Source organism: Arachis hypogaea, chromosome 6 (assembly GCF_003086295.3).
Source record: "Arachis hypogaea cultivar Tifrunner chromosome 6, arahy.Tifrunner.gnm2.J5K5, whole genome shotgun sequence".
NCBI classification, from domain to species: domain Eukaryota; kingdom Viridiplantae; phylum Streptophyta; class Magnoliopsida; order Fabales; family Fabaceae; genus Arachis; species Arachis hypogaea.
Genome location: NC_092041.1, coordinates 10296535 through 10323896, shown reverse-complemented (window position 1 = coordinate 10323896; position 27362 = coordinate 10296535). Strand labels below are relative to the sequence as shown.

At 35.0% G+C, this 27362-nt stretch overlaps 2 protein-coding genes and 3 long non-coding RNA genes across 6 annotated transcripts; 2 read left to right on the top strand and 3 right to left on the bottom strand.

The window, feature by feature from the left end:
* Positions 1–491: 491 nt before the first annotated feature.
* On the bottom strand, positions 492–4717 carry LOC112695936 (phosphatidylinositol 4-phosphate 5-kinase 4-like). 2 transcript variants are annotated; one of them, XM_072197985.1, is made up of 9 exons: positions 3198–4717; positions 2937–3104; positions 2655–2820; positions 2436–2552; positions 2017–2210; positions 1737–1867; positions 1580–1610; positions 923–1208; positions 492–728 (listed from the first exon to the last, which is right to left on the bottom strand). In XM_072197985.1, the coding sequence occupies exons 1-8, from the start codon at positions 4433–4435 to the stop codon at positions 926–928; spliced, it is 2328 nt and encodes a 775-aa protein (XP_072054086.1). In that variant the 5' UTR covers positions 4436–4717; the 3' UTR covers positions 492–728; positions 923–925. The 2 variants fall into 2 exon arrangements, with proteins under 2 accessions (XP_072054086.1, XP_072054085.1); XM_072197984.1 differs by having other exon boundaries at positions 492–723.
* A 445-nt stretch (positions 4718–5162) lies between these two features.
* LOC112695939 (uncharacterized) lies at positions 5163–7301 on the bottom strand. The gene is made up of 4 exons (XM_025748484.3): positions 7177–7301; positions 6929–7052; positions 6401–6473; positions 5163–5655 (listed from the first exon to the last, which is right to left on the bottom strand). The coding sequence occupies exons 1-4, from the start codon at positions 7205–7207 to the stop codon at positions 5389–5391; spliced, it is 495 nt and encodes a 164-aa protein (XP_025604269.1). The 5' UTR covers positions 7208–7301; the 3' UTR covers positions 5163–5388.
* A 2367-nt stretch (positions 7302–9668) lies between these two features.
* Positions 9669–12407, top strand: LOC112695942 (uncharacterized). The gene is made up of 4 exons (XR_003150632.3): positions 9669–9811; positions 9904–9958; positions 10034–10192; positions 12071–12407. It is a non-coding gene; the product is annotated as an uncharacterized lncRNA (long non-coding RNA).
* A 5230-nt stretch (positions 12408–17637) lies between these two features.
* LOC140173331 (uncharacterized) lies at positions 17638–18339 on the top strand. Its single transcript, XR_011861947.1, has 3 exons — positions 17638–17803; positions 17896–17950; positions 18026–18339. It is a non-coding gene; the product is annotated as an uncharacterized lncRNA (long non-coding RNA).
* Positions 18340–20882: 2543 nt separating this feature from the next.
* On the bottom strand, positions 20883–25279 carry LOC112695940 (uncharacterized). The gene is made up of 3 exons (XR_011862873.1): positions 24963–25279; positions 21345–21759; positions 20883–21244 (listed from the first exon to the last, which is right to left on the bottom strand). It is a non-coding gene; the product is annotated as an uncharacterized lncRNA (long non-coding RNA).
* Positions 25280–27362: the final 2083 nt, after the last annotated feature.

The following is a 27362-nucleotide window of genomic DNA, read 5'->3' as shown; positions in this document are numbered from 1 at the left end:
ATGCTGTTGTACTTTTATAAGTAAACTATAAGGATAAGTTAAATTTGTCACTGGAACTACAATATAAAGATATGCGACAAAATGGGTTGCTGGCTTAGTTTTGGGTTCTTGCTTCATTTAGGTTACAAGAAATCAAGAAAGCAATGAAGGCAGTTTATTATTTATTTATATTTTGGTTTACGATTATGAAGTTTACCTGTCAAAGATCGTTAAAGCAACTGTGCCAAAAAAGATTTCTCATTTCCAAACCGAAACCACAAAAAGCATGCTGTTAAAAGAGGTTGTCTATTCTAACGGCTGATGCTATTTTTGAAATTTTTTTAAGTTAATCAGTGCAGATTTTCTTCGTTTTTCCTGCTAACAGTGATAGGCTTGGGATTGATGCTGTTCAGTCAATTATCCATGGTAACTTTAATCTCTTTAAGTGCTCCTTTTTATTGTCCTTATTTGACGTGGAAATGAGACTAGTATTATTTCAGTAAGATAAGTACTAATCAAACGGAAAAGTCAAAAGGCACACATTGATTCATTTCAATTTTTCTAATGTACATCTGATACCAATACAAAATGTTGGAGTTCCCTGCCACCCCTCTTATCTAGCTTTAACAAAATAGTAACTGATGAAGCTGCTGCATTAGATATTTATATTCTAGCAGATGTGTGCAACATGCATGTACATAGTCTCTCTAGCTTTTAGCTTTCCCCATGATGTGTTCCCTTATACTGCACTATACATAGAATGAAGGTGATTAAGCAATAAACAAAATAGGTGTGAGTTAGCACTTAGCTCTCAAAAATAAGGGTGAAAATCCTAAGGGTTTCTCATTTCTGGCATGGTTATAACACACTGCCACTTTGCACCAGATTGGTAATGAACTAATGATGCCATATCTGGATGAGATAAATGGAGAATCATGTATACCTTTCAGGAAGAGTCTTCGGTGAATATTCTAAGGATGAAGTCGCGAAAGCGCCTCGAGTATAGTCTTGGATCAACAGCTGATATTGAGGTTGAATCATATTGAATGGACTTGTAGGCATGTTCAAGCTTCTTGCTGATGTCATAGTCTTGAAGTATGTCTATGATTCCAAAATGTAATATTACATCATAGTACTCTCCAATGGGTTCCCCTACAAGTTGTAATTCACTACTACGTTTTCTCACTGTCCTTTCAACTCTTGCTGGCATATTCACACCTAATAAGGCACTGCACACACACAATCATACCAAGCTATTAGTCTTCATCTTGAGATGATAAATTCTTGTATATGTATTAGAGAGCATATCAAGTGAGAGGAGAGGATGGTTTATTATGAGAGAGAGAGAGACAATAAAATTTGTGCTACATAACCATATATAAATGGATCATACATATATTTCCAAGCAAAATGCTTAGAAAAAGATGGTACCAGTTAGGAGGATGGTCAGAGTATCTTAATTACTATTCATTATTAGTCTAATATTATTTTTTCCATGGAAATATGCTTTCAAAGTTTAGTAGTATAGTGTTGAACACACATTCAATTTGTATAAATCAAGTTATAAGTGTCAAAAAAAAAAAGAGTTGAAGTACTTTACCCAGGAGGATCCGGATCATTTTTGGCTTTTCCTGAAGTGAATGAGATTTTTAAAGAACACAAACACAAGAAACATTAAACACAATTTTTTATTGTATCACTTAATCCAAATTGACAGTTATTTTGAAATGGAGATAGTGTTGAAATAAGAAATTTACCAACAAGATTCTCAGATCCACAAGGAACAAGTTCCCCATCTGGTGATATATGTCTGAAATGAATACCTACTAACAAACTATAGTCCATAATTCCCTCCTGTTCTAGAAGCTCACAATCTCTATCAATTTGACTGGATAACAAGTATATGTAGATATGATCAGCTTACAGTGAAGAAACAAATTAAAACTGCAAAATGTATTTGGAGTTTGCTATTGTTCCACTTAACAGGCTAGCTTTCCAAGGCAAAATGATAAATTGAGTGCTGAAATCCTTAATCACCTGCAGAATTCTTCAAATCGAGACGGTTGCAGCCGGAATATAAAGTTTAGATCAAGATCCTTAAGGATAGTTGTTTCACTGATCTCAGTCTCAGGCTTATCGGTTGTCCGACCAAGCGAAGATCCCTTAAGATCGTAGCGTCTATGGGTGTTATATTTAGAACGGAAAAGGTTTCCCATTATGATAAATCGAACCTGGAAAATCAAACATGGTATTATTATGTTCAAATTCTAAAGATTATATCTCATATTTCATAGTTCTGTTAAACTAGAGAGTTCTGTTATCCTATTAGAATGTGCACTAGTTAATGTCAACCACTCTGAAGCTTTGATCAACTTAATAAGTGAAAGAAATAAAGAATGAGGCCTCATTTTTTGGATAAGTTTCTGTTATGCTGACACTCACTATAGGAAATGTACCTTCCTTTGGATATGTCCAGTTAATTTGACACAATGCAAACCATAATACTTTGTCACCATTGTACTTTGATAGGTTCGAAAATGAGTGTAGTAGGCAGGAAGCATTCTCAAGAGAGCCTGCAAAGAAATCCGGCATAACAATATCAGATAACATCATGCTTTCTTGGCATGTTTTATAAGAAATTAATTGCAATTGTACCATGACAAGATTGAACTCACTTTTACTTCAGCTTTCTTCATTGTCTTAATCATGTAGCGGTCGTCATTCGTCAAGTAAAAGAAGCTTCCACTTTTTCCAGGGGAGCAAAGTTCGCGAAGAGCTTCATTTCCACATATGGATAACATGTAATCAGCTGGATCCACCTTGAATAGCTTCCTAAGAGCCCTGAGATTAGAGTGAAATGCACAAGTTAGTATAAATCAAGAGTCTTCTTCATTCCAAAATTACACTTTTGTTGAAGAATTGTGCAATGTGGACACCAACAGATTAAGAGAGCTGACCTAAAAACTACTGGACAGTAATCCTTCCACTTAAATTCGGCTGATGGATGCGGTGGCGTGTACTTGGATCCTTCAGGTGGAAATCTTGTCCACACTTTCTCCTTTGGATCAAAAGCTGAAGGCTTCAGATCAAGTGATGCTGAGGGAGCAGGTCTTGCAACAGAGTGCCTATGAAACGACCCAAAGAAAACCAGGCAAGAGTTAAAACAAAGCAATCAAATAGCTCAAAGGCTAACATTGAATTCAATCTGATTGATGTACCTTATTCCTAATTGTAAATTAAGCATGAGCTCATAATTTTTGTGGCCTTTGCATATAGTCTCTCCCTGTCTCTTTGCTTTCTTAGGAGCTTTGAGAGGTTTGAGGGGTCCAGTGGTTTCATCCTCTATCGGTATGTTCATCAATTCGTCATCCAAATCAGTGGCTGCCTTGGGAGGAGTTTTAGGAGGAGGAGGTATGGGGGCTTCACCATCCCCACCATCATGCCACCTATCACTTGATCTATCCGAGCCAAGACTGACCCTGCCATCGACCGACATCCTCCTAGGCTTACCACTCTCCCCTCCCTTTGAAGACCTCCAAATTGCAAGCTTCTTCTGTGATGGCAAAACCGGAACCTTCTCGCCGCGACCAACTCTATAATAACTCAAAGCAGTGTACAATTCAGAGGGCTCCCAATGAGCATGACAATGGCCATCTTCCTCCTCATCCAAGGACTCAGATGGATGGTATGTTCCATCCTGATCCCTACCATCCCTACTCCAATTGCCAGCATAGTAACATCCATCAGGCCACTTGAATGTTCCTGTCCCTTTTGGAACCCCATCTTCCCAATGCCCTTCAAACTTATTCCCATTATGAAAAACAAACACCCCTTTTCCACTAATAACCCCATTCTTCCATTCCCCAAAATAATGACTCTCATCCTTCCATTCATACCTCCCTTTCCCTTCTGTCACATCCTTCTTCCAATCCCCATCATACCAATCCCCATTGGAGAAGCTCTTGAATCCATGGCCTTGTTTTAAGTTCATGACCCATTGACCCTTGTAGGTGTCCCCATTGGCACTTGTATACACTCCTGTCCCATCCATAAAACCGTTCTTGAATTCGCCTTCGTAGGTAGCCCCAGAAGGCCAACTGAATGTTCCTCTTCCTGTTTTCTTTCCCTTGTACCAGTCTCCAACATACATGCACCCATCTAACCATAGGTACTTGCCAAACCCGTGTGGAAAACTCTCTGCCCATTCCCCTGTGTAGTAGTCTCCATTGGGGAGAAACTTCTCTTCATGGTAAACTTCCAATGGCTCAGAGCTCCCATTCTCTTCTGCAACGCGATTACTACCATTGTTGTGGTGGTTTTCTTGATGATGATCTTCTTCTACGTGCCCAATAGTTATTGTCCCAAATATGCTGTTGGCACGCTTTTTCGCAACGGCGTGTGTTTTCTTCACCGTCGCCTCCCATGCCTTCAAGACACCACCTTCTTTGCCAATCATGCTGATTTTCAGTCTTTCATCGACACCCCAGATGAAGAAAATGAATCAAGACAACAATATCAATATTTGTTGCAGCAGCAGCAGCAGCATTCAAGAGGAAAATGAAAATGTGACAATATTCAATGAGTTTTCTTTCTGCTGAAACGAAAAAAATCCAAGTTAGACGTTGTGGTTTGTTATCTCATGTTCTCCAACAACTTCGGAGGGACATTGTTTGTCGTAGGATTAGAAAGGTGTTCAAGACATTTGGACAACAAGTATCACTTGTGCAAAGTTAAGGCTGTGACACGTGTCATGCTAATTAACTTGTGAAGATTATGGCTTGTGTTAATTCTGACATTATTGTTATATTCAGCTTAATTAACCATGAATCATTACCCGTCATTATTGCAGCTTAATTTTCCTGCCCCCAAGTTTATATTGTTATGAGAAAAACTCGCTCGTCTCCTATGAAATCTAAGAACGTTGACATATCTAGACAAATGTTAGACTATGATTTTTTTTTGTTTACGTGAAAAACAAAGAGGTGTTATACCTGTGAAAATCATACATATATTAAATCTTACGATGAAAACTCACGTGCAGTTGTTTTCATTGAAGGTAATAGCTGAGAGTCGTTAAATGATTTGATAGGTTTGACTAAATTGTTATTTTTAACTATCAATTTTACATAAAGACAACTGCACGTAAGTTTTCATCTTATATTATTACTACATCTACCTTAATAAATGGCGCCTATTAATAAGTAATTAAAATAAATGAAATAATTGACTTAATTCCTCTACGTAGGTACGTACAAACACCTATTAATAAATAAATAAATAGGTAGTGTCTGATTTGGTGATTAATTTTGTATATGAACATATCATTTTTGTTCTCACCATGGTAACTAAGGTAATAAGAAGATGGCACCCTATAAATGAACCCCCAAGTTTAAGAAATGTTAAGTGGCATCAAATCTTGTTAAGGGCAGCAAGGATGAGGACAGTGAGGGAAGTAACACCAGGGATGAAGAAGTCATCAGGAAGAGCATTAGGCATAGCTGTGCGCTTGAGGAAAAGGGTTGCCAAAGGGACACCAAAGATGTACATGAGTGCTTCCTTTGCTCCAATTCCTGTTAATAACTCTATTGATGACCCTTTTGTCATCACTTCCTTAAGGATCTCATGGAAATCTTCTTTTTCTAGCTTCTCCTTCCTCTTCTCTCCACCATGATGTTTCTATATATCAATCAAACAATTTCATTATTCTTCTATTTTCAAATCACAAATAACTCTATGTCTTATATTCTATACTTGATCATTATTCTAATTATAAAATATTTAAACTAACTTTATATTCATTCTAGACTTGATTAGTTTTCGACAAAATTATCCCAAATGAGTTTAGTTTGTTGGGTAGTTTTGTCGAATGTCTTTAATAATTTTTTTGAATTAACCCAATCAAATATTAAATTAATTTCTAATTCTAAAGTTAAAATTTTTCAACGTTATAGTGTTTGTTCTAAGAAACTAAGACTGAGAAATCACCAAAAAAAAAAAAGAGACTAAGACTGAGATTGAAGACCCAGATTTAGTATTATATTTGGTGGTCACAAATTGAAATTAAAATTTAGTTTCAAGACACAACATTTTAATTCTTTCAATATTTTAAAAAAATTTTAGAGACATAAACTGAAATTTTATTTAATATTTTTTTTCAAAAATATTTTTATTTAATTTTTTAAATTTTAAATTTATTTTTTAATTTTTATATTTATTTTAAACTAAACATAATACTGAAATTAACTCAATCTAATATCTTTTATACCAAACACAATATAGAGATTTAATTTAATCTTTATCTCTCAGTCTCAGTCTTTTCGTATCGGTCTTTTTTCTAAACGCAGCTTAAATGTTTATAATCATTAGATAATTTACTTTATAATAAATGTAAAAGTTTCAAGATGATAGTGGACTTATTTACATCGAATGCGTCCTTTAGATCATTCACTGGAGGCAGCTTAAATTGCGTGTTTTTAAGATTTTCGTTGATTTTCCTGCCAAATAAAATAAATTAAAGCATCATCACATTTTGTTGTTTTAATAAGTTATTTAACATTATATTCAACCTGGCTATATGCACCATACAAACTATTAAATAAGTTGAACCTAAACCCTAGAATGATACCCTATGAAAATTCATATAAGCACCTTTAATAGAAAAAAAAAATTGTTTAGGTTTAGTTCAAAATGTTAAAAAAATGTTAATTACATAACATTTTACATTCATATAAGCTAAGTAAGATACGCATTTAGATATAATATAGATTTCTATACCCGACCTCATCACTTAAGTAAAAAAATAATGTAAAAAACTTAGATATATATTATAGAGTCAATACAAAAAATATAAGAATTAAAACCAAAGAAAAAAAATTATAAATAATAAAATCTTATTAAAGTTTTTTTTTTCAATTAAACAAATTTCAGGAGTGAAAATAGTAATTAGTACTCGACTATGTCGCATATGATACGGTAGAATTCTTCGAACTGGAGGTTCTTGGCATCCTTGAGATTTTTTTCATAGCATGATTCTATAATTGGAATAATCTCTTTGATCTTTCTCTCTTCAGAACCTATATGTCAAAATTTAAGAAAAAAAAACAATTATATATGAAAGAGTACAAATAATTAATCTTTTGCTAATTAATTGACATTATTGAAGTAATGAGAGAGTTAGATATGGAATGAATTAAGTACCAGGAGCTAATTTCTGCAGAGACTGGCCCATATTTTGGCTTTGATCAGATGTATAAAGAAATTAAATCATGGGTCTTATTTATATAGAATGAGAATAATTAAAGCATAGCAATAAAACTTGCAATGGTGGAAAAAGAACAATGTGTCTCTTGAGTTATAAGATAAGAAAAGCTTATGTGATGATCCAAGGACCAAGTTAGAAATTTAGAATAGGCAATGTGCATGGAACTTTCTATTATCGAAGTAAGGTATATTATTAGGATAATGTTATGGTAAAAAGCATAGTTGTGAGAATCGAATCGGTGATCGAACCGGTTAAATTATTGGTTTATTAGTTTATTAGTTCAATCGATAAATTATTGATTAAACTGATAAAATCGGTGTTACGTAAATATAAAATAGTTACAAATTTAAAATTAAAATTTGAAATATATATGTTTACTAATATTTTATGAAGAATCAAGTCTCAACTTTTAAAAATAATTAATATAAAAATTATAAAATTTTAATATTACAATAGTATCTTAATTTGACACAATAAAAAAAATAATTAATTCACAAAACTATCATCTAACTATAATATCAGTAGATTTTAACACTAATATCAAAACAAAAAACCTTAATCATAACACTAGTAATAAAATAGATCAAGTAAATTAGTAAATTTTTAGTGAAATTTATATTTATATTAATAATGGTATATAATTAAAACATAATTAATTTTAAAAATAGAAAAAACAAAAATTAAATTAAATTAGATATTTTGGTATACTATATATTTAGTATTTATCAAGTATAATTGTTAGAAGTGCAATGGTTGAGTGGCAAGTGGAGGTTATTTTTGGTCCAAGGTTCTTGGTTCTAGACCTAATGAAGACATTTTAAAAGAAATTTCAAGCAGACCGATTCGGTTAGACCAATTTATACCGGTTCTTATCGATTTTGACCGATTTGATCTGATTCTTATTGGTTCATACTAATTTTTTTTTAAATGGTTCAAAAAGTAAACCGAATCGGACTAAAATCCAATTCATCAATTTTTTGGTCGAACCAATTAATTTAGTTCAGTTTTTACAACTATGATAAAAAAATGAAGATATTTTTTATTTTTAATAATTCTATTTTTTATCAAAGACATTCCTATATTATTATCCATTTTGATACCATGGCTTTAAAGGAGATAACTAATATGCGGTTTATTTTTTCAAGATAAATTTTGAGCATTAAAACAAAGTAATAAGGGATCAAGCAATTATTTAATTGTTAGAGTATGTAAGTGACTTTTATTAAAAAGAAAAGTTATTTAAGAGTCAAATACTTTTTTTTATGTCCCGTCAAATACTTTAATTTATATGTTAATAATTAGATAATATCATAAACTTTTGTTTCAACAATATTTTTTTTTATTTAAAAACTTTGCAGGATTTAAACTAGAAAAATACTAAAAAGATAGTGAAATTTGCAAGTATAGATTTCTTCTACTTTTGCAATATTTGTTTTATTTTGTTTTATGAATTTTCTATTTTAAACTATAATGTTACTAATTTTTGGCTGAAAATTCTATAATTCATAACAACGTTTGTAACTAATTTTCCTTCTACAATGAGACAAACAAATAGCTATATATGTCACCAAAAAAAAAAATAGCTATATATATTACTACACAAATTAATTTAGGTTGGCCTAATAATTAATTTATTAGTATGTTTTTTTAAGTAAATGTTAAAAAATTTAATTTTGTTTTGTAATAATTCATTGATCAACAACAAATATTTAAATAAAATTCAAATTCACGACGAGTTAATCTTTAATTTATCTGGTTAAAAATTACCGCAAAAAAAAAAGCACATATTACTACATTATAGGTAGTTCTGTAAGTAAATTGTCAATATTTTTATCGGTCAAAAATTCATAACTAAAGTCATAGGAAATCACACATGTGCAAACCTAGATATGCCATTTTAAGTTTACAACAATTTTTGCTCATTGCATCATTAAAAAAAAATAAACTACTAAAATAATATCCAAAAATTTACCATACTTATAAAAATAATCTCAAAAGATATTAATAACAAATAACCCTTATAAATAATATATTTTTTATTAATTATTTTTATTACATTTTTAAATTATTCAAAAATTATTTTATTAATAATATCTTTTAGAGATTTTTATAAGTGTACCGAATTGATAATTATTTCTTTAAAAAACTAAACATCAATAATATAAACCCTACTAAAATCGGTAAATAATTAGTTAATAAATTAAATTTTAATTAAAAAAGCTAAAAATGCAAAACTAATATCAAAATAGGATAGAGCTCGTCGAAATGAGAATTTTGATACCAATTTCGTTAATTTGGTACAAAATCGAACCGGAATGGTCGACTTGGTTGAATCGGAGTCCAAACTGGACCCGTGGTCCAACCGGACCCATAATTAAAAAGAAGCCGTAGCTTCTCTTTTATTTGCATCCAACGAAGCCATCAGAATTGGGGGAAAAGGGAGAGGAGATCTCAAACCCTCACAACCTTTGATTCACCATAACTCCTTCGTCCGGGCTCTGATCGTCGCACTGTTCGTGGCCACGCGCTCAGCGCGTCGAATTTTACCTTTCTATCCAATCAATTTCACTGGTAAGCCTCATATTTGATTCAGAATCTCTATTCCCCTTTCTTTGGTGAAATTGAAACCCTATAGTGAAATCTTGTCCAATTTTGTGTTTTAGGCTCAAGTTAGTGTCCGGGACTTGATGGGCTCAAGCTATTGAGTATATGGGTACGGTAAGGACACCAAATCCTAGCTCAATCTTGTATTTATAATGGGAAAACTGAAATTGGAACATGTATATGTATTAGGTGTAGATTGAGTGGGTATATATGCTTTGGAATTGAATTGGGAATATTTTTAGACTTGTTGGTGATCAAAGCTTGGTTTGTGGCTGTTCTAATTGAGCTTGGAGGGGCTGTGTTTTGTGTTGTGAGGCTGCCTTGGGTGAAACTACGTGGTCGGCCAAGGTATGGTTTAAGTTTTGCACGTTTAATATTTACGGTGTTGTGAAAACTTAGGTTAGAGGAATCATAGGATAAGTTGAATTTGTTAATTGCATTTAATGAGCAATTTTGTAATGTTATTGGAATAATTGTTGATGAACACATGTTGGAATTATGGGGTATTGAGGTTATTACTTTTATGCTCTTGGATTTACTTATGATGGATTGTGTTGATGTTGGTATATATTGATGGAATATGGTTGGTGTTTGTTAATAAAGAATTGTTAATAAAGAGTTGATATGTGTCAATGAAGGGTTGAGTTGTGTTAATGGCATTTGATTGTTATATGTTGATAGAAGATTGATAAATATATGATGAAGGGTGGTATAAGTGAAGAGTTGATATGAATAAATGAGGGGTTATTGATGTATGAGGTAAATGTTGATAATTATTGTTGCTCAAGGTTTGTGAAATTGGTTAAAGGTAGTATGAACAATGGTTGTTAATGACATAGGCTGATATGGTATTAGAATGCAAGTTATAATGGTAAGGAACATGAGTGATGAAAATGAGGCTTGGTTTAGAATTGGTTAAGAACCAATTTTTGATTAACTTTGGAAGTCCATAATTTACTCCTCAAGTCTTAGATTGAGTTGTGGTTTGTTGCAAACAAAAGATGGTTTAAGAGCTTTTTATTGATATCAATTTTGTGAAAAACGAATTTTTGTAGAGAAAGTTATGAACATTGAAAATCTGGTGTATGAATTTGTGTTTAGGAATGGTAAAAACTGGTTGCAGCAATCTTCCTGGGCATTCTGCCCATTTTTTTGAAAGAGCGCCCATCCACGCGTGCGCGTGGATCACACGTACGTGTGGAGTGGAATTTTGGTGACGTATGCGCGAGAAGCATGCGCACGCGTGTGATCATATCCACGTGTGCGCATGACTCACGCGTACGCGTGGATGCTGCCTATTGCAAAAATTGGTTTTGACTATTTTTAAACCAATTTTCCACTTCTAAACCTCCATTTTCTTCCCTTTAAGGCTTAGAGTATGGTTTTAGGTCCAGTGGATAAAAGAAGCTAGGAAAACAAGATATCTTGAGGGTGAAGAAAGTTTTAAATGACGGCTTATGAAGAAAATAAGAATGTTAACGAAGTTTAGCGCTAAGGCTTGATACTTGATGTTGTATTGATAATAAAATTGCCATGGCTTATGAATAATGATATCTGAGATACGAGTTTTTCTAGGTTTAAACCGTGGCTCGCCACCGCGTGTTCCAGGTTGATTCTCGATACTCTGTTGATCCTACGTCGTAAAGGTGACCGGGCACGTATAAATTTCTGGGTATGGATAACCCCCATTGAGTGATTATATGATGAGTGTATGTGAACTCTATGCATAGACTCTTGGGGATGCGCGACGGGGGACAGTCTAAGATTTTTGGACTTGTCGGGTTGGCTGGATAACCGATAGATGGGCCCCATCAGCCACAAGACAGGCATGCATCATATGCATTTGTTTGTTTTGATTGTTATGCACTTCCTGGGTATGCATAACTGATATATACCAGCTGTTACATGTTATACTTGCTACTTGTACTATCTGCTCATTACTTGTACTTGAAATCGTTTGGTTATTTGTTTCTGTTGTATTATGGATGATGGAGGAAATGGAGAAATGGTTTGGTGTTAGACTAGGATTGAAATTGAGTAAGTTAGGTAGATTTAGAATACCTACCCCTGTTTATGGTTTCTATTTAGTAATTAAGTTGGATAATTGAATAACGGAATTCTAGGATTGCCTATGGCATTCTCAGAACTTTATTTATTATACACGTGACACTTTTACTATGCTGAGAACCTCCGGTTCTTATTCCATACTGTGTTGCTATTTTTCAGATGCAGGTCGAGAGGCTCCTCGCTAGGCGTCTGGATCTTGAGCGAAGTAGTTTCGGGATGTATTTTGGGTTTTTGTTTATATTTGTGTATATATATGTGTAGCTTACTCTCCAAGTAACTTGTGTATGCTGCTCTTTCTAGAGGTTGAGGGAGAGATATGAGTTTATTTTGGTATTTTGGTGTATTTTGGAGATACCTATGTATGTTCATATATATATATATATATATATATATATATATATATATATATATATATATATATATATATCCTCCGGCCAGCCTTAGCTTCGCAGGCTGAGTCAGGAGCTAGTTATACTGTTTCCTTGGCTTTCCTTTACATCTTTGGTTTACCTTTATCATTTTCCTATTAGATTTCTTAGTACGCAAGTAGCCCTATTCCTTGAGCGTTGTGCTTTTCATTTTGTGATTTTTGTTTACCCGTTTGTTTCAAGGCTCCTAGTATACTATTTCTTTTATACACATATGTATATTTTTACTGTTAGAGGTTCGTAATACCTTACTATCTTAGTCTTATGACTAAAGCATAAGATTTAGTATAGTAGGGTGTTACATTATGGTATCAGAGCAGTTCGTTCCTATAGAGCTTGAGGACGGACTGATTGTGCTTTTGTGCATTCTCTGTGTATGAATTTATGTGCTATTAGGATATCTAATTGATATATGTGGCATAAACGTTCATGACCATGCATTTGGGACTTAAAGCACTGAACTTGCAATATTGAGGCTGATCAACTTGATATCACTTATTTGGTGTCTATAGGGACCATATGTCTACTCGCGGATGCGAACGCGGGCAAGGTAGAGGCCGGATAGGCAATGCTATACCTGAAACATTAGGAAATACTCTTAACCCTATAGACTTCATGGTTGCATTATGCAATATGGCAGCAGCAATGCAAGCGACAGCTGAAGCCCTGGGAAATCAGATTAATAATGGAAACAACGGTAACAATGACGAGAATGGTCCAATGTCAATGCATTCCTTCCTGAAGGTTCACCCTCCAACTTTTAGAGGGACTTCGAATCCTACCGATGCTGATAATTGGATACAAGCTATTGAGCGGGCATTACAGGCTCAGCAGGTTTCTGATGAATAGTGGGTTGAGTTTGGGACCTACTAGTTGCATGGTGAAGCTCAGCACTGGTGGCAGGGCATGAGGCGTATTCTGCAGCCGGACGGGGGTGTGATCTCTTGGAAGTTGTTCCGAGAGGAATTCTATAAGAAATATTTCCCCACCTCAGCTAGAAATGCCAGAGAACTCGGATTGCTTCAGCTTAAACAGGGACAGATGACCATTACTGAGTATACAAGTAAATTTGAGGAATTTTGTTGCTTTTTACGCATCTGTCAGGGAGCTCTTGAGGACTTTGCTGAATGAAAGTGTATAAAGTATGAAGGAGGCCTTAGGAGTGACATTCAGAGATTTGTGGCACCTATGCAGATTCGGGAGTTTTCTGAGCTTGTGAATAGGAGCAGGGTGGCAGAGGATTGTGTCAGAAGGGTTGCAGCAGAAAAAGAGAGTCTGAGGATGCCATTCTAGAGGACCACAGGGAGGAATTTTGCACCTAGGGACAGACAATTCAAGCATGGTGGCTTTGTCCCTCAGAACAATCAGGGGCAAGGCAACTCCAGGAGGCCTAATGCTAGTGCTAACCAGGGAAGGAGACAGGGGAAGCAGCCACAACAGGATATGAGTTGCCACAGATGTGGGAAGTATCATTCTGGGCCATGCAGGTTTGGGACCGAAGTCTGTTACTCCTGTGGACAGGCATGACACTTGGCTAACAGTTGCCAAGAGAAGAAGAAGTATAAGACAGGTAGAATACAGCAACCAAGCAGAGTATACACTACTTCTTTTGTAGGTGCTGAGGGGTTAGAGACATTGATTAGAGGTAACTGTAAGATGGCTGATAAAACTTTGAATGCTTTGTTTGATTCTGGAGCTACACATTCTTTTATTGCATTTGAGAAGGCTCATGAGTTAGGATTGAAAATAGTAGTCCTGGGATATGATTTGAAGATGTATAATGCGACCCACGAGGCTATGATCACTAGGTTAGGGTGCCCTCAAGTTCTCTTTCGAATACAACAGCGTGATTTTGTGCATAACTTAATTTGTTTGCCAATGATTGGTCTTGATCTCATTTTGGGATTAGACTGGTTATCCAAGAATCTTGTTCTACTCTATTTCTCTGCAAAAAACAATATGTTTCATGCCTGAGGACACAGAAGGGCCGGTGGTGGTGAATAAATACTATTTGAATTCCATGATAGTGAACTATTCTGGGGCCGTATGTCAAATAATATTGTTGTTAGCTGCGGGTGTTTCGGGTGATGATCAGAACTTGGAACAAATCCTAATTGTGTGTGAGTTTTCGGAGGTGTTCCCTAATGATATTGATAAATTTCCACCGAAATGGGAAGTTGAGTTTGTTATTGATTTGGTACCTAGGGTCGGACCAATCTCATGTGCTCCTTATAGGATGTCGCCTCTAGAAATGGCCGAATTGAAGTCTCAACTAGAGGATCTGTTGGGTAAGAATTTTATCCGACCAAGTGTATCTCCGTGAGGTGCGCTAGTATTACTAGTGAAGAAGAAAGATGGAAGTATGCACTTATGTGTTGACTATAGGCAGCTGGATAAGGTTACAGTGAAGAATAAATACTCGTTGTCAAGGATTGATGACCTGATGGACCAGTTATAGGGAGCCGGTGTGTTCTCTAAGATTGATCTACAATCCGGATACCATCAGATAAGGGTTAGAGATGAAAATATTCCTAAAACTGCCTTCAGAACACGATATGGCCACTATGAATATACCGTGATGTCCTTCGGACTAACTAATGCTCCGGCGATATTCATGGATTACATGAACAGAGTCTTCCATCTATATCTGGATAAGTTTGTTGTTGTGTTTATTGACGACATTCTTATCTATTCTAAGACCGAGGATGAGCATGCAGAACACTTGCGAACAATGCTACAAATCCTGAAGGATAGGAAGTTGTATGCTAAGTTATCCAAGTGTGAGTTCTGGAAGTCGGAAGTGAAATTTCTTGGCCATGTGGTGAGTAAGCAAGGAATAGCAGTGGATCCTGCTAAGGTTGAGGCAGTGATGAATTGGGAGCGGCCAACTTCAGTGACGGAAATCAGAAGTTTCTTAGGCTTGGTGGGTTATTATCAGAGGTTCATCAAAGGGTTTTCATAGCTCGCTTTGCCCTTGACCAAGCTGACCAGGAAGGATATTTCTTTTGTATGGACTCACGAGTGCGAGGAGAGTTTCCTTGCCTTAAAGTAGAGATTGACTACCACCCCTGTGTTAGTGTTGCCTGAGCCGAGAGAACCATTCGAGGTATACTGCGATGCGTCCTTGAAAGATTTAGGATGCGTGTTAATGCAGCATCACAAAGTTGTAGCTTATGCCTCACGTCAGTTAAGGCCACATGAAAGAAACTACCCAACTCGTGATTTGGAGCTTGCAGCCGTTGTCTTTGCTTTGAAGATTTGGAGGCATTATCTTTATAGAGTTAAATTTCAAGTCTATTCAGACCATAAGAGTCTGAAGTACCTGTTTGAGCAAAAAGAATTGAATATGTGTCAGAGGAGGTGGATGAAACTCCTGAAGGATTATGATTTCAAGCTAAACTACCATCCGGGAAAGGCAAATGTAGTAGCAGATGCTTTGAGTAGGAAATCCCTATGTGCCGCTTGGATTATGCTAAAAGAGGAAGAATCGCTAAAAGCCTTTCAAGGATTGAAACTGGGAATCAGAGAAGAGTTTGGAACTTGGTGCCTAAGCCAATTATAGATTTCAAGTGACTTCAAGGATGAACTAGTAAAGGCTCATCAGAATGATCAAGAATTGTATAAGATTTTTCTCGCGATTGAGAAAGGAAAGCAATGGAGAGTGTCAGAAGATAAAGATGGGTTGTAGAGGTTTAAGGGCCGGATAATTGTGCAAGATGTCGTGGATTTGTGACAGAGCATATTGGAGGAAGCTCACAAGAGCGGGTTCTCCATTCATCCTGGAAGCACCAAGATGTACCAAGACTTAAAGACAATGTTCTGGTAGCCAGGAATGAAAAATGATGTGGCGTTACATGTTTCCAAATGTCTAACTTGTCAGAAAATCAAGATTGAACACCAAAGACCAGCCAGAACCCTTCAACCTTTGGAGATTCCACGGTGGAAATGGGAGAGCATCGCTATGGATTTTGTATTGGTCTTACCAAGAACTCGGACAGGTTGTGATGCTATTTGGGTGGTTATAGACCAACTGACCAAGTTAGCTCATTTTTTGCCTATTTGGATAAGTTGTACTATGGAGGAGTTAGCGCGCTTATACATAAAGGAGATTGTGAGGTTACATGGCGTACCTTCCACTATTGTATCGGATAGAGACCCTCGCTTTACATCACGGTTCTGGGGTGCTTTTCAGCAAGCTTTTGGCACTCAATTAAGCCTAAGTACTGCCTATCATCCTCATACGGATGGTCAATCAGAAAGAACAATCCAAATCCTGGAAGACATGTTAAGAGCTTGTGTTTTGGATCAACTGGAGAGCTGGGATCGATATATGCCTCTGGTAGAATTTGCTTACAACAATAGCTATCATGCGAGTATTGGAATGACTCCATATGAGGCTTTGTATGGAAGAAAATGCCAGTCTCTATTATGTGGTATGAGGCAGGAGAAAAGAGCTTGATAGGACCTGAAATGGTAAGTGAAACCACTGAGCAAATAAAGAGAATTCGGAGTCGAATGCTTGAGGCTCAAAGCCGTCAGAAAAGCTATATTGACCAAAGACGGAAGCCCTTATAATTCGAGGAAGGAGAACACGTCTTCTTGAAGGTTACTCCGACCACTGGAATAGGGAGGTCCATCAAAACCAAGAAGTTAAATCCCCGTTACATTGGGCCGTTTGAAATCCTGAAGAGAATTGGACCAGTGGCGTATAGGATCGCGTTACCACCACATCTTTCGAATATGCATGACATGTTCCACGTATCACAGCTTCGTAAATACACATTCGATCCTAGCCATGTCCTAGAACCGGAATCAGTCCAAGTGAGAGAAGATCTGACGCTTCCAGTAACTCCGGTTAGGATTGATGATACCAGCATCAAGCGTCTACGCGGAAAGGAGGTTTCTTTAGTGAAAGTAGCTTGGAGTCGAGCTGGTATTGAAGAATATACCTGGGAGCTTGAATCAGAGATGCGGAAGTACTACCCCCACCTCTTTTCAGGTATCTCACTCTGAATTTTGGGGACAAAATTCCTAATTAGGTGGGTAGGATGTAAACCTTGCTAAAATCGATAAATAATTAGTTAATAAATTGAATTTTAATTAGGGAAGCTAAAAATTCAAAACTAATATCAAAATAGGATAGAGCTCGTTGAAACGAGAATTTTGATACCAATTTCTATAATTTGGTACAAAATCGGATCGGAAGGGCCGAACCAGTTGAACCGGGGCCCAAACCGGGCCTGTGGGTCCAACCAGACCCATAATTAAAAAGAAGCAGCATCTTCTTCTCTTTCATTTGCATCCAACGAAGCCAACAGAATTGGGGAAAAGGGGAGAGGAGATCTCAAACCCTCACAACCTTTGATCCACCATAACTCCTCCGTCCGGGCTCCGATCGCCGCACCGTTTGCGGCCACGCACTCAGTGCGTCAAGCTCTACCTTTTTATTTGATCAATTTTACTGGTAGGCCTCATATTTGATTCAGAATCTCTATTCCCATTTCTTTGGTGAAATTGAAATCCTATAGTGAAATCTTGTCCAATTTTGTGTTTTAGGCTCAAGTTAGCTTCCAAGACTTGATGGGCTCGAGCTATTGAGCATATGGGTACGGTAAGGACACCAAACCCTAGCTCAATCTTGTATTTATATTGGAAAAACTGAAATTGGAACATGTATATGTATTAGGTGTAGATTGAGTGGGTATATATGCTTTGGAATTGAATTGGGAATATTTGGAGGTTTGTTGGTGATCAAAGCATGGTTTATGGCTATTCTAATTAAGCTTGGAGGGGTTGTGTTTTGTGTTGTGAGGCTGCCTTGGGTGAAACTAAGTAGTCGGCCAAGGTATGGTTTAAGTTTCGCACGTTTAATATTTACAGTGTTGTGAAAACGTAGGTTAGAGGAATCATAGGATAAGTTGAATTTGTTAATTACATTTAATGAGTAGTTTTGTAATGTTGTTGGAATAATTGTTAATGAATACATGTTGGAATTATGGGGTATTGAGGTTATTATTTTTATGCTCTTGGATTTACTTATGATGGATTGTGTTGATGTTGGTATATATGGTTGGTGTTTGTTAATAAAGATTTATTAATAAAGAGTTGATATATATGTGTCAATGAAGGGTTGAGTTGTGTTAATGGAATTTAATTGTTATATGTTGATAGAAGGTTGATAAATATATGATGAAGGGTGGTATAAGTGAAGAGTTGATATGAATAAATGAGGGGTTATTGATGTATGAGGTAAATGTTGATAATTATTGTTGTTCGAGGTTTGTGGAATTGGTTAAAGGTAGTATGAACAATTGTTGTTAATGACATAGGCTGATATGGTATTAGAATGCAAGTTGTAATGGTAAGGAACATGAGTGATGAAAATGAGGTTTGGTTGAGAATTAGTTAAGAACCAATTTTTGATGAACTTTGGAAGTCCATAATTTAATCCTCAAGTCTTGGATTGAGTTGTGGTTTGTTGTAAATAAAAGATGGTTTTAAGAGCTTTTGATTAATATCAATTTTGTGAAAAACGGAATTTTGTAGAGAAAGTTATGGACATTGAAAATCTGGTGTATGAATCTGTGTTTAGGAATGGTGAAAACTGGTTGCAACAATCTTCCTGGGCATTCTGCCCAATTTTTTGAAAGAACGCCCATCCACGGGCGCGCGTGGATCACGCGTGCGCGTGGAGTGGAATTTTGGCGACACATGCGCGAGAAGCATGCGTACGCGTGTGATCATATCCACGCGTGCGCATGACTCATGCGTACGCGTGACTCGATGGATGCTCCACGCGTGCGCGTGGCCTACGCGTACGCGTGGATGATGCCTGCTGCAAAAATCGGTTTTGACTATTTTTAAACCAATTTTCCATTTCTAATCCTCCATTTTCTTTCCTTTAAAGCTTAGAGTATGGTTTTAGGTTTAGTGGATAAAAGAAGCTAGGAAAACAAGATATCTTGAGGGTGAAGAAAGTTGTAAATGGCGGCTTATGAAGAAAATAAGAATGTTAACGAAGTTTAGTGCTAAGGCTTGATACTTGATGATGTATTGATAATAAAATTGCCATGGCTTATGAATAATGATATCTGAGATACAAGTTTCCCTGGGTTAAAACCGTGGCTCGCTACCGCGTGTTCCAGGTTGATTCTCGATACTCTGTTGACCCTATGTCGTAAGGGTGACCGGGCACGTATAAATTTCTGGGTATGGATAACCTCCATTGAGTGATTATATGATGAATGTATGTGAACTCGATGCATAGACTCTTGGGGATGCGCGATGGGGGACAGTCTAAGGTTTTTGGACTTGTCAGGTTGGCTGGATAACCGACAGATGGGCCCCATCAGCCATAGGACAGGCATGCATCATATGCATTTGTTTGTTTTGATTGTTATGCACTTCCTGGGTATGCCTAACTGATATATATCAGCTGTTACCTGTTATAATTGCTACTTGTACTATCTGCTCATTACTTGTACTTGAACTTGTTTGGTTGTTTGTTTCTGTTGCATTATGGATGATAGAGGTAATGAAGAAATGGTTTGGTGTTAGACTAGGATTGAAATTGAGTAAGTTAGGTAGATTTAGAATACCTACCCCTGTTTATGGTTTCTGTTTAGTAATTAAGTTGGATAATTGAATAACGGAGTTCTAGGATTGCCTATGACATTCTCAGAACCTTATTTATTATCCACGTGGCACTTTTACCATGCTGAGAACTAGTGGTATTTGCGGTGTGGTTTGGTTCGATTTTTGAGGGAAAAGTCATCCGATCCGATCAACTAATTAACGTGCGGTTCGGTTTGGTTCAGTTTTTGTCAAGGTCATCCGAACCAAACCAAACCAATTAAAATCGGTTTGGTTTGGTTCGGTTTGTTCGGTTTTTTCAATTAAATAAAAAAAATTCTACCATACTATTATGCAAAGTCATAACATTGAAATCGACAAACCGAAATAACACTTTTCTTATTGTATCGAAGTTTATATCATCTCTCTCATAAAGAGGACCAACAATATTTCCAAAATTTCATAAATTTGGATAACACATATATAACTAGTTACATACTTAATGCTAAACTCTATACCAACACCAATGTTTAAATTCGAACCCAACCCATTAAAATTTGTACCATCTCTTGAAGAGAAGATTGAAAAAGGATGATGATGATCACTATGGAGAAGGGGCAGATGCTGATAAAATTTCTTAAAAGAGATTAGAAATAGGTCTTAGGGCTACTTCTCCTGAGCTTATTAGCCCATCCATGGCACGGTGAGGGCTACTTCTCCTGAGCTTATTAGCCCATCCATGGCACGGTGAGGGTTTATCTTGTGCTTCTCACATAGCTTTGGCAAATACACTCCGGCAAGAATTTAAATGTAAGAGGATTTAATTTATCTAATTAATATATATATATATATATATATATATATATATATATATATATATATATATTAAGGTGAATTTTATGGTAGTTATTATTCCAATAATTATGGACTTATGGTGATTATATATTTTGATGATAACACTTAAAAAGTATAGCTAAAATTAATGTTACATTTTTTTATTTGTTTGTGTTAAAGTATTACAGTACCACAATACACCTATGCTAACATGACCATACTTAATAAACATGAAAATTAAAGAAATATAAACTGAACTCAGAAGTAAGAACTGAAGCAAAACACAATAAGGACATTTTAAATAAGTTAAAATTAGAACCATTTTAAAAAAAGCAAACCATTTGAAGACAATTTTAAATAAGCTAAAATTAAATTCATCACTAATCCAAAAAGAATGAAAACCTGTACAAGTTTTCAGATCCTCCTATGGCAACCAAACAATATGCATTAGTAAGTTTAGAAAACACTCCAATTTCACAATTATTCTCAAATTGTAGTCCTGCAAGAAAATAATATACATTCAATATCTTATCTCAAAAAAGCAAAAACGAGTTCAAGTAAGGAAGACTAAAGTAGGGAAGGCATATATGATTGCTTACTAGTTGCCATGATTGAGAATAACAGAGATCTTTAACCCAAATAAGCATATTGAAGATTTGCAGCAAAAGAATGCGAGTTAGGAAAACAACATAAAGCATCCATGTTCTGTATATTAAAATTATGCTCAAATAGATACATAACAAACTTCATATACTCAATATGTGGGATACATATCCCCAACTTAGCTTCTACCTAATCATGCATAATCAAGCTATATAGTTTGGACGGTTTAGCATTGGATTTTAGCAAGCCAACAACAAAACCAACAATAAAATAATTCATCAAATCAACAATGACAGAATATTCATATTCATGTATATTTTTTCCTAGAACATCATAACCAAAATTACAAGTGTTATAACAAATAGGACAAACTATTCCGTAAAGCTCTCCTTGATAACTCCATCAATGGAACTGTCATAAAAAAAAATTCAAAATCTGCTTAAATTAAGAGGTGACAATGATCAGTGAACCAGCAAATAAATTTCCCTAAACAAGTAAACAGAACAATAAATAAATTAAACAATAATCAGTAAACCAGCAATAAAAAAGACCAATATATATATATATATATATATATATATATATATATATATATATATATATATATATAGCACAACAAGGTAATTTATGGCACCAAATGAATTTCTTTTGGCAACTACATCAGCACACAAATCTCAAATCTAGCAATTAATTATATATAAAATGCAGTTAAATATACATTACACCTTCTCTAACAATCAGATCCTAGAACCCTAACAATAAAAAACACACCTTCTTTAACAATAAGAACCTAGAAGGTTAGAACCCTGACAACTAGAAATAATACACATTCATAAGCTAAAACCCTCAAATACAACAAACTACATAAACAAATACAACAAACTGCATAAACAAATACAACAATCAACAATAATTAGCAATTTCAAAAATACACTGAACATAGAACATAAATTATTCAAACAGAAGTAGAAATTCAAACAAAATAAAATTATTAACAATTTTAAAAGATCATCAATAAATAAGTGAACAATCAACAACAATCAGCAACAAATAGATAATACATAGAACAGAGGTGCTGGGAGGAGCTGGTAGGCGCTGCTGGGAGGGGCTGGGTTCGCTGGTTCGTGCTGCTGGGAAGGATTGAATGTCACTGATGGGTTCGCGTTGCTGGGAATGGTTGAACATCGCTGATGGGTGGCTGGTCCGACATGGCACGACACTACTTGGCACTGCTGGAAGGGGCTACGAGGCGCTACAGGGAGGGGCTACGAGGCGCAGGTTCAGCGAGACTGGGAGGGGCTGGTTCGACGGGACTAGGTGGGGCTACGAGGTGATGGGAGAGTGGGAGGCAGGGCTGGGAAGGGTTGGGGAGGCGCGGCTACGAGGGGTTGAGGTAATGGGGCTTCATTGAGAGAGAGTGGCTGCGTTAGGTAAGGAGTGTGGAACACTAGGTTTCTGATCTAATAGGGGTGGGTGGGGTAATGGTCTAATGGATTTTAGGGTTTTTAAGTTGACCAGTTCGGTTCGGTTTGGTTAAGGTTTTTAGTGTTAGAACTGAAAACTGAATCGAACCGCATAAAAAACAGCAAAATATGATTTTTTCGGTTTTTCGGTTGTCAGTTTGTTCGGTTTTTTTATTTTTTTGGTTCGGTTGATCGGTTTTGTTCGGTCCGGATTGATTTTGAACACCCCTACTAAGAACCTCCGGTTCTCATTCCATACTGTGTTACTGTTTTTCAGATGCAAGTCGAGAGGCTCCTCGCTAGGCGTCTGGATCTTGAAGCGAAGTAGTTCCCGGATGTATTTTGGATTTTTGTTTATATTTGTGTATATATATGTGTTGCTTACTCTCCAAGTAACTTGTGTATGCTTCTCCTTCTAGAGGTTGACGGAGAAATAGGAGTTTATTTTGGTATTTTGGTGTATTTTGAGGATACCTATGTATGTTCATCAAGGTTCTGAAAACCGAATCGGTCATCAAACCGCTCTAGTCACTGGTTTACTAGTTTATTGGTCTAACCGGTCCAACCATGGTTCAACCGGAAAAAACTGTTTTAAAATAAAATAATAAATAAATTATAAATAAACATCCTAAAATATAATTATAATCTAATATAAATCTTAAAATATCTTCCAAATTTAAAACGCTACATAAAATGTCATCCACTAAAACTATATAATCTTATCAAAATACAAACTCAAAAGTTAAATAGTAAAAAGAAATATCTAAATATTAAATGCCAACATGAAAATTTGTCATCAATCATCAAAATTCGCAAAAACTTGTTAACTACTCAACATTAGAAGCCATTAGTTTCAACTTTAACAGAATACAAGTTCATGAACAATTAGGGTAACTCCTAGTCTGGGGCTGCAGGGCACATTCTTCACTTTAGTAAACGGTTTATCAATGATGACTTTCCAACATTAGGGTATCCAACTATTCCAGCTCGAACCTTTACACAGTGACATGAATAATTCACTTCAACTTAGTTATATTCATTTGAAACAAGTACTAAAGAGTGAGAACTAGTGTGAAACTTAAAAAGAAAAATAAACATTTTTGTAAAATAAAAAACACAAGAAATAGCATAAAGATTATACACAGCAATCAAATAGATTATTTTGGTTATGCAATTTATTGATCCAAACTTTCACTCAATGTTTTTCATTATATTTATATCATTTAGGAGTTATAAGAATGCTGCAACAGAGAAAGAAGTACATTCCCATACGGTTTAAAGTATGTTTTTTATGTATAGATATTAGATAAGAAAAGGAATTCTTTTGAGCAATAGGAGAAATTCTTTTGTCAAATAATTACTAAAGGAATGACACAACTAAAATTGACACTTAATTGTTACATAACCCACTGGACGAGGAAGCAGTCCTTTGGTTTTGCGTTTAATATTTACATCGGCTGCTAATTCCTTTGCTAGCCGGCCTACCTTCATTGTACCCTTCGCAATACATACAACACATAATTACGTATGTGGCATCTGAAACTTCCTAACAAGAGGTCAAGAGCTAGAAATAAATTAATTTATAGCAGCAGCGTAACAAATCCCTTTTAAGCAATAATTTCAACAATTACAGTTACTTATTCCATAGTCAAGTGCAAAACCTATTCACAAGAGGAGAACCTGTTTGATTCATATCAATTTATATTATTTTCTTATTCATTAGAACAAAGATACTTAGTAATGCAATGCAGCAAGTTGAATTACCCATGAAAACAATATGTCACTCACTTTCAGCTTCACATACACTATGATTTTTTAAATACTTTTTAGTGATACAGGTGCCAAAAACAGCAATCTACTCTTAAATAATACCAAAGCCAATTCTTGATTGAATCCTAAATAAAAAATAATATTGCGGATTCATAATTCTTGGAACCATTTCTGGAGGTAATCTAACTGCCATGGTGTTTAATCATATCAGTAAAAACCAATAATCAGTAAAGAACCTGAGCTAATCACAAAACATTCATTAATCAATAAAATCGCAACACACAAGATCTGAGATGATCACAAAAACAGAGCATAAAAAAGTAGGAAAAAACGAAGAACAACTGAACAACTGAAGAACAAGCGAGCAAGACGTTCACTGACCTTCGAAGATGACGCCGACAGACCCTTCATTGATGGACGACACCGACCAGACGACGGCAAGAAGATGAAGCCGATGACAAGAAGTTGCAAAGAGTAGGGGATGGGGTGAGCTCGCGGAAGAAGAGAGCAGGGGAGTTGGAGACTTGGGTGCAGTGGCTACACGGACGAACGGTGGCCGAGCTCGACGGACGGACGCGGTAGTGGCTCGACGGAGAGGCGGCAGTGGGTCGAAAAGAGTAGCTAGGGTTGGATAAGGGAGAGTGAATGATTCGGGCAAGCAGAACATAGGCTGAGAGGAGTGAGAAGTGAAGTGGTTCAGTTCAGTAATCAGTAGGCCAAAGTTTGCAAACGACGCCGTTTCCTTCAAACCGGCCGGTTTCCGATTCGGTCCAACCGATCGATTCTCGATCGGTTCAGCGATTTTTCACCGGTTTTGTTTCAGCGGTTTTGCATGCATGACCGGACCGTTAAAGCTGCCGGCTCACGGTTAGACCGGTTCGACTGGCCGGTCTGGTTTTCAGAACATTGATGTTCATATGTATATATATATATATATCCTCCGGTCAGCATTAGCTTCGCAGGCTGAGTCAAGAGCTAATTATACTATTTTTCCTTGGTTTTTCTTTACATCTTTGGTTTACTTTTATCATTTTTCTATTAGATTTCTTAGTACGCAAGTAGCCCTATTCCTTGAGCGTTGCGTTTTTCATTTTGCGATTTTTGTTTACCCGTTTGTTTCAAGGCTCCTAGTATACTATTTTTTTATACATATATGTATATTTTTACTGTAGAGGTTCGTAATACCTTACTATCTCAGTCTTATGACTTAAGCATAAGATTTAGTATAGTAGGGTGTTACAAATAAGGTTTTCCTTTTATCAAAATAACACATTCGAAGTGGTTTTTCTTTTTTCTAAGGCAATGTGTGAAAAAATGGAAACATTATTATACAAAGTAAGACAAATATATATATATATATATATATATATATATATATATATATATATATATATATATATATATGTGTGTGTGTGTGTATATGTATCTATGATTTAATTCATTTTAAATATATGTTTTATATTGATAACTAATTTTGATAACTAATTTTAAGATATACTTAGATTTAATTTGGTAAACTTTTTTAAAAGTATAAACATCTCGTTTTGTATTTGGTAAATTAAAAAATTTGTGTATTTATATTTGTAGTTTTTAAAAATTAAGAGTGCTTTTGAAAATACCTAAAGGAGAATTTTTTAAAATTAGTTTATGCTCATCAAAATTAAAAAGTCTAATATAATTTTATATATTAATTAATATTTAAATTTAATTTTTATATTAATATCTATAATAATATTTTTAAATTTTAAAAATTATTTTACTAAACATGTTTATTGTTATTTGTATTTATTAAAAGTCATTTTTATTTAATTTACTAAATATAAATACTATAATTTAAAAAAATATTAAAAAATCACTAAAATTAATTATTTTTATTATTATTTAACCATCACTCAAATCTAATAATATACTTTATTCTATACTTTTAAATATTAATTATCAGATAAAAATAAAAAACAATAAATTTTAATAATTTTTAATTTTTTTAATTTCCTTTTAAAAACTAACTTTTAAAACCTTCTTTTAAATGCTAGGATATTATTTAATTTTTTAATTTATTTGTGGGTAATACATACATTGATTATAATCACAAATTAAGCTATTTTAAATTAAATGACTTCTATAATGATGATCTTATTTATTGTTATAAATGCTAAATTGAATAAATCATTATTACTTTTGATTTAGAATATATTATCTTTTGTTCCTTAGATAATTATCTTTTGGATTTTAGATATATTATCTTTTGGACTTTAGATACTATTTTATTTCGGTTTTAGAGTTTAATGGGTGCCATGCTCAAATATAAATAGGCCTTCAGGATTTAGATCCCTAAGATACCAAAGCCGCCTTTGTTGCTCTTTTTCCATAGAAGAGTCATAATTTAGCCGCTTAGAGATATAGAAGGTTTTGGTTGACGAAGATCAAAAGAACCACAAGATCCAAATTTTTCCATCAGTTCTTGATTTCTATAAGTAAAAGGTACGCTTCTACACTATAATATTTTTTGTGATTCAATATAAATGATCTACATTATTAAAATTGATTTATTCCAACATTAAAAAGTAAAAATTTTATCCAACAAAGTCTTCGCATAGTTGAAATTAAGATGACAATACCTAACTATTAATTGATTTGAATGAAGTAATTAATTTTGTTCAATTTAAGAAGGAAATAGATAAGAAATTAAAAATATTTAAAAATGATTTAGCCCATGCCTATCGAAATTGCATCATCAGCGCCACCTCAACATGTTGCATGCTGAATCATCAACAAGTCACA

Excerpts from the sequence above, each read along its gene's own strand:
- LOC112695936 (XM_072197985.1), bottom strand. The coding sequence starts at position 4,435 with ATGATTGGCAAAGAAGGTGGTGTCTTGAAGGCATGGGAGGCGACGGTG. Across the intron at positions 2,211-2,435 it reads CTGGACATATCCAAAGGAAG|GTTCGATTTATCATAATGGG; the intron begins GTACATTTCCTA and ends TTGATTTTCCAG. Across the intron at positions 1,868-2,016 it reads CGATTTGAAGAATTCTGCAG|TCAAATTGATAGAGATTGTG; the intron begins GTGATTAAGGAT and ends CTTGTTATCCAG.
- LOC112695939 (XM_025748484.3), bottom strand. The coding sequence starts at position 7,207 with ATGGGCCAGTCTCTGCAGAAATTAGCTCCTG. Across the intron at positions 6,474-6,928 it reads ATCATATGCGACATAGTCGA|GAAAATCAACGAAAATCTTA; the intron begins GTACTAATTACT and ends TTTATTTGGCAG. Across the intron at positions 5,656-6,400 it reads ATCTAAAGGACGCATTCGAT|AAACATCATGGTGGAGAGAA; the intron begins GTAAATAAGTCC and ends ATTGATATATAG.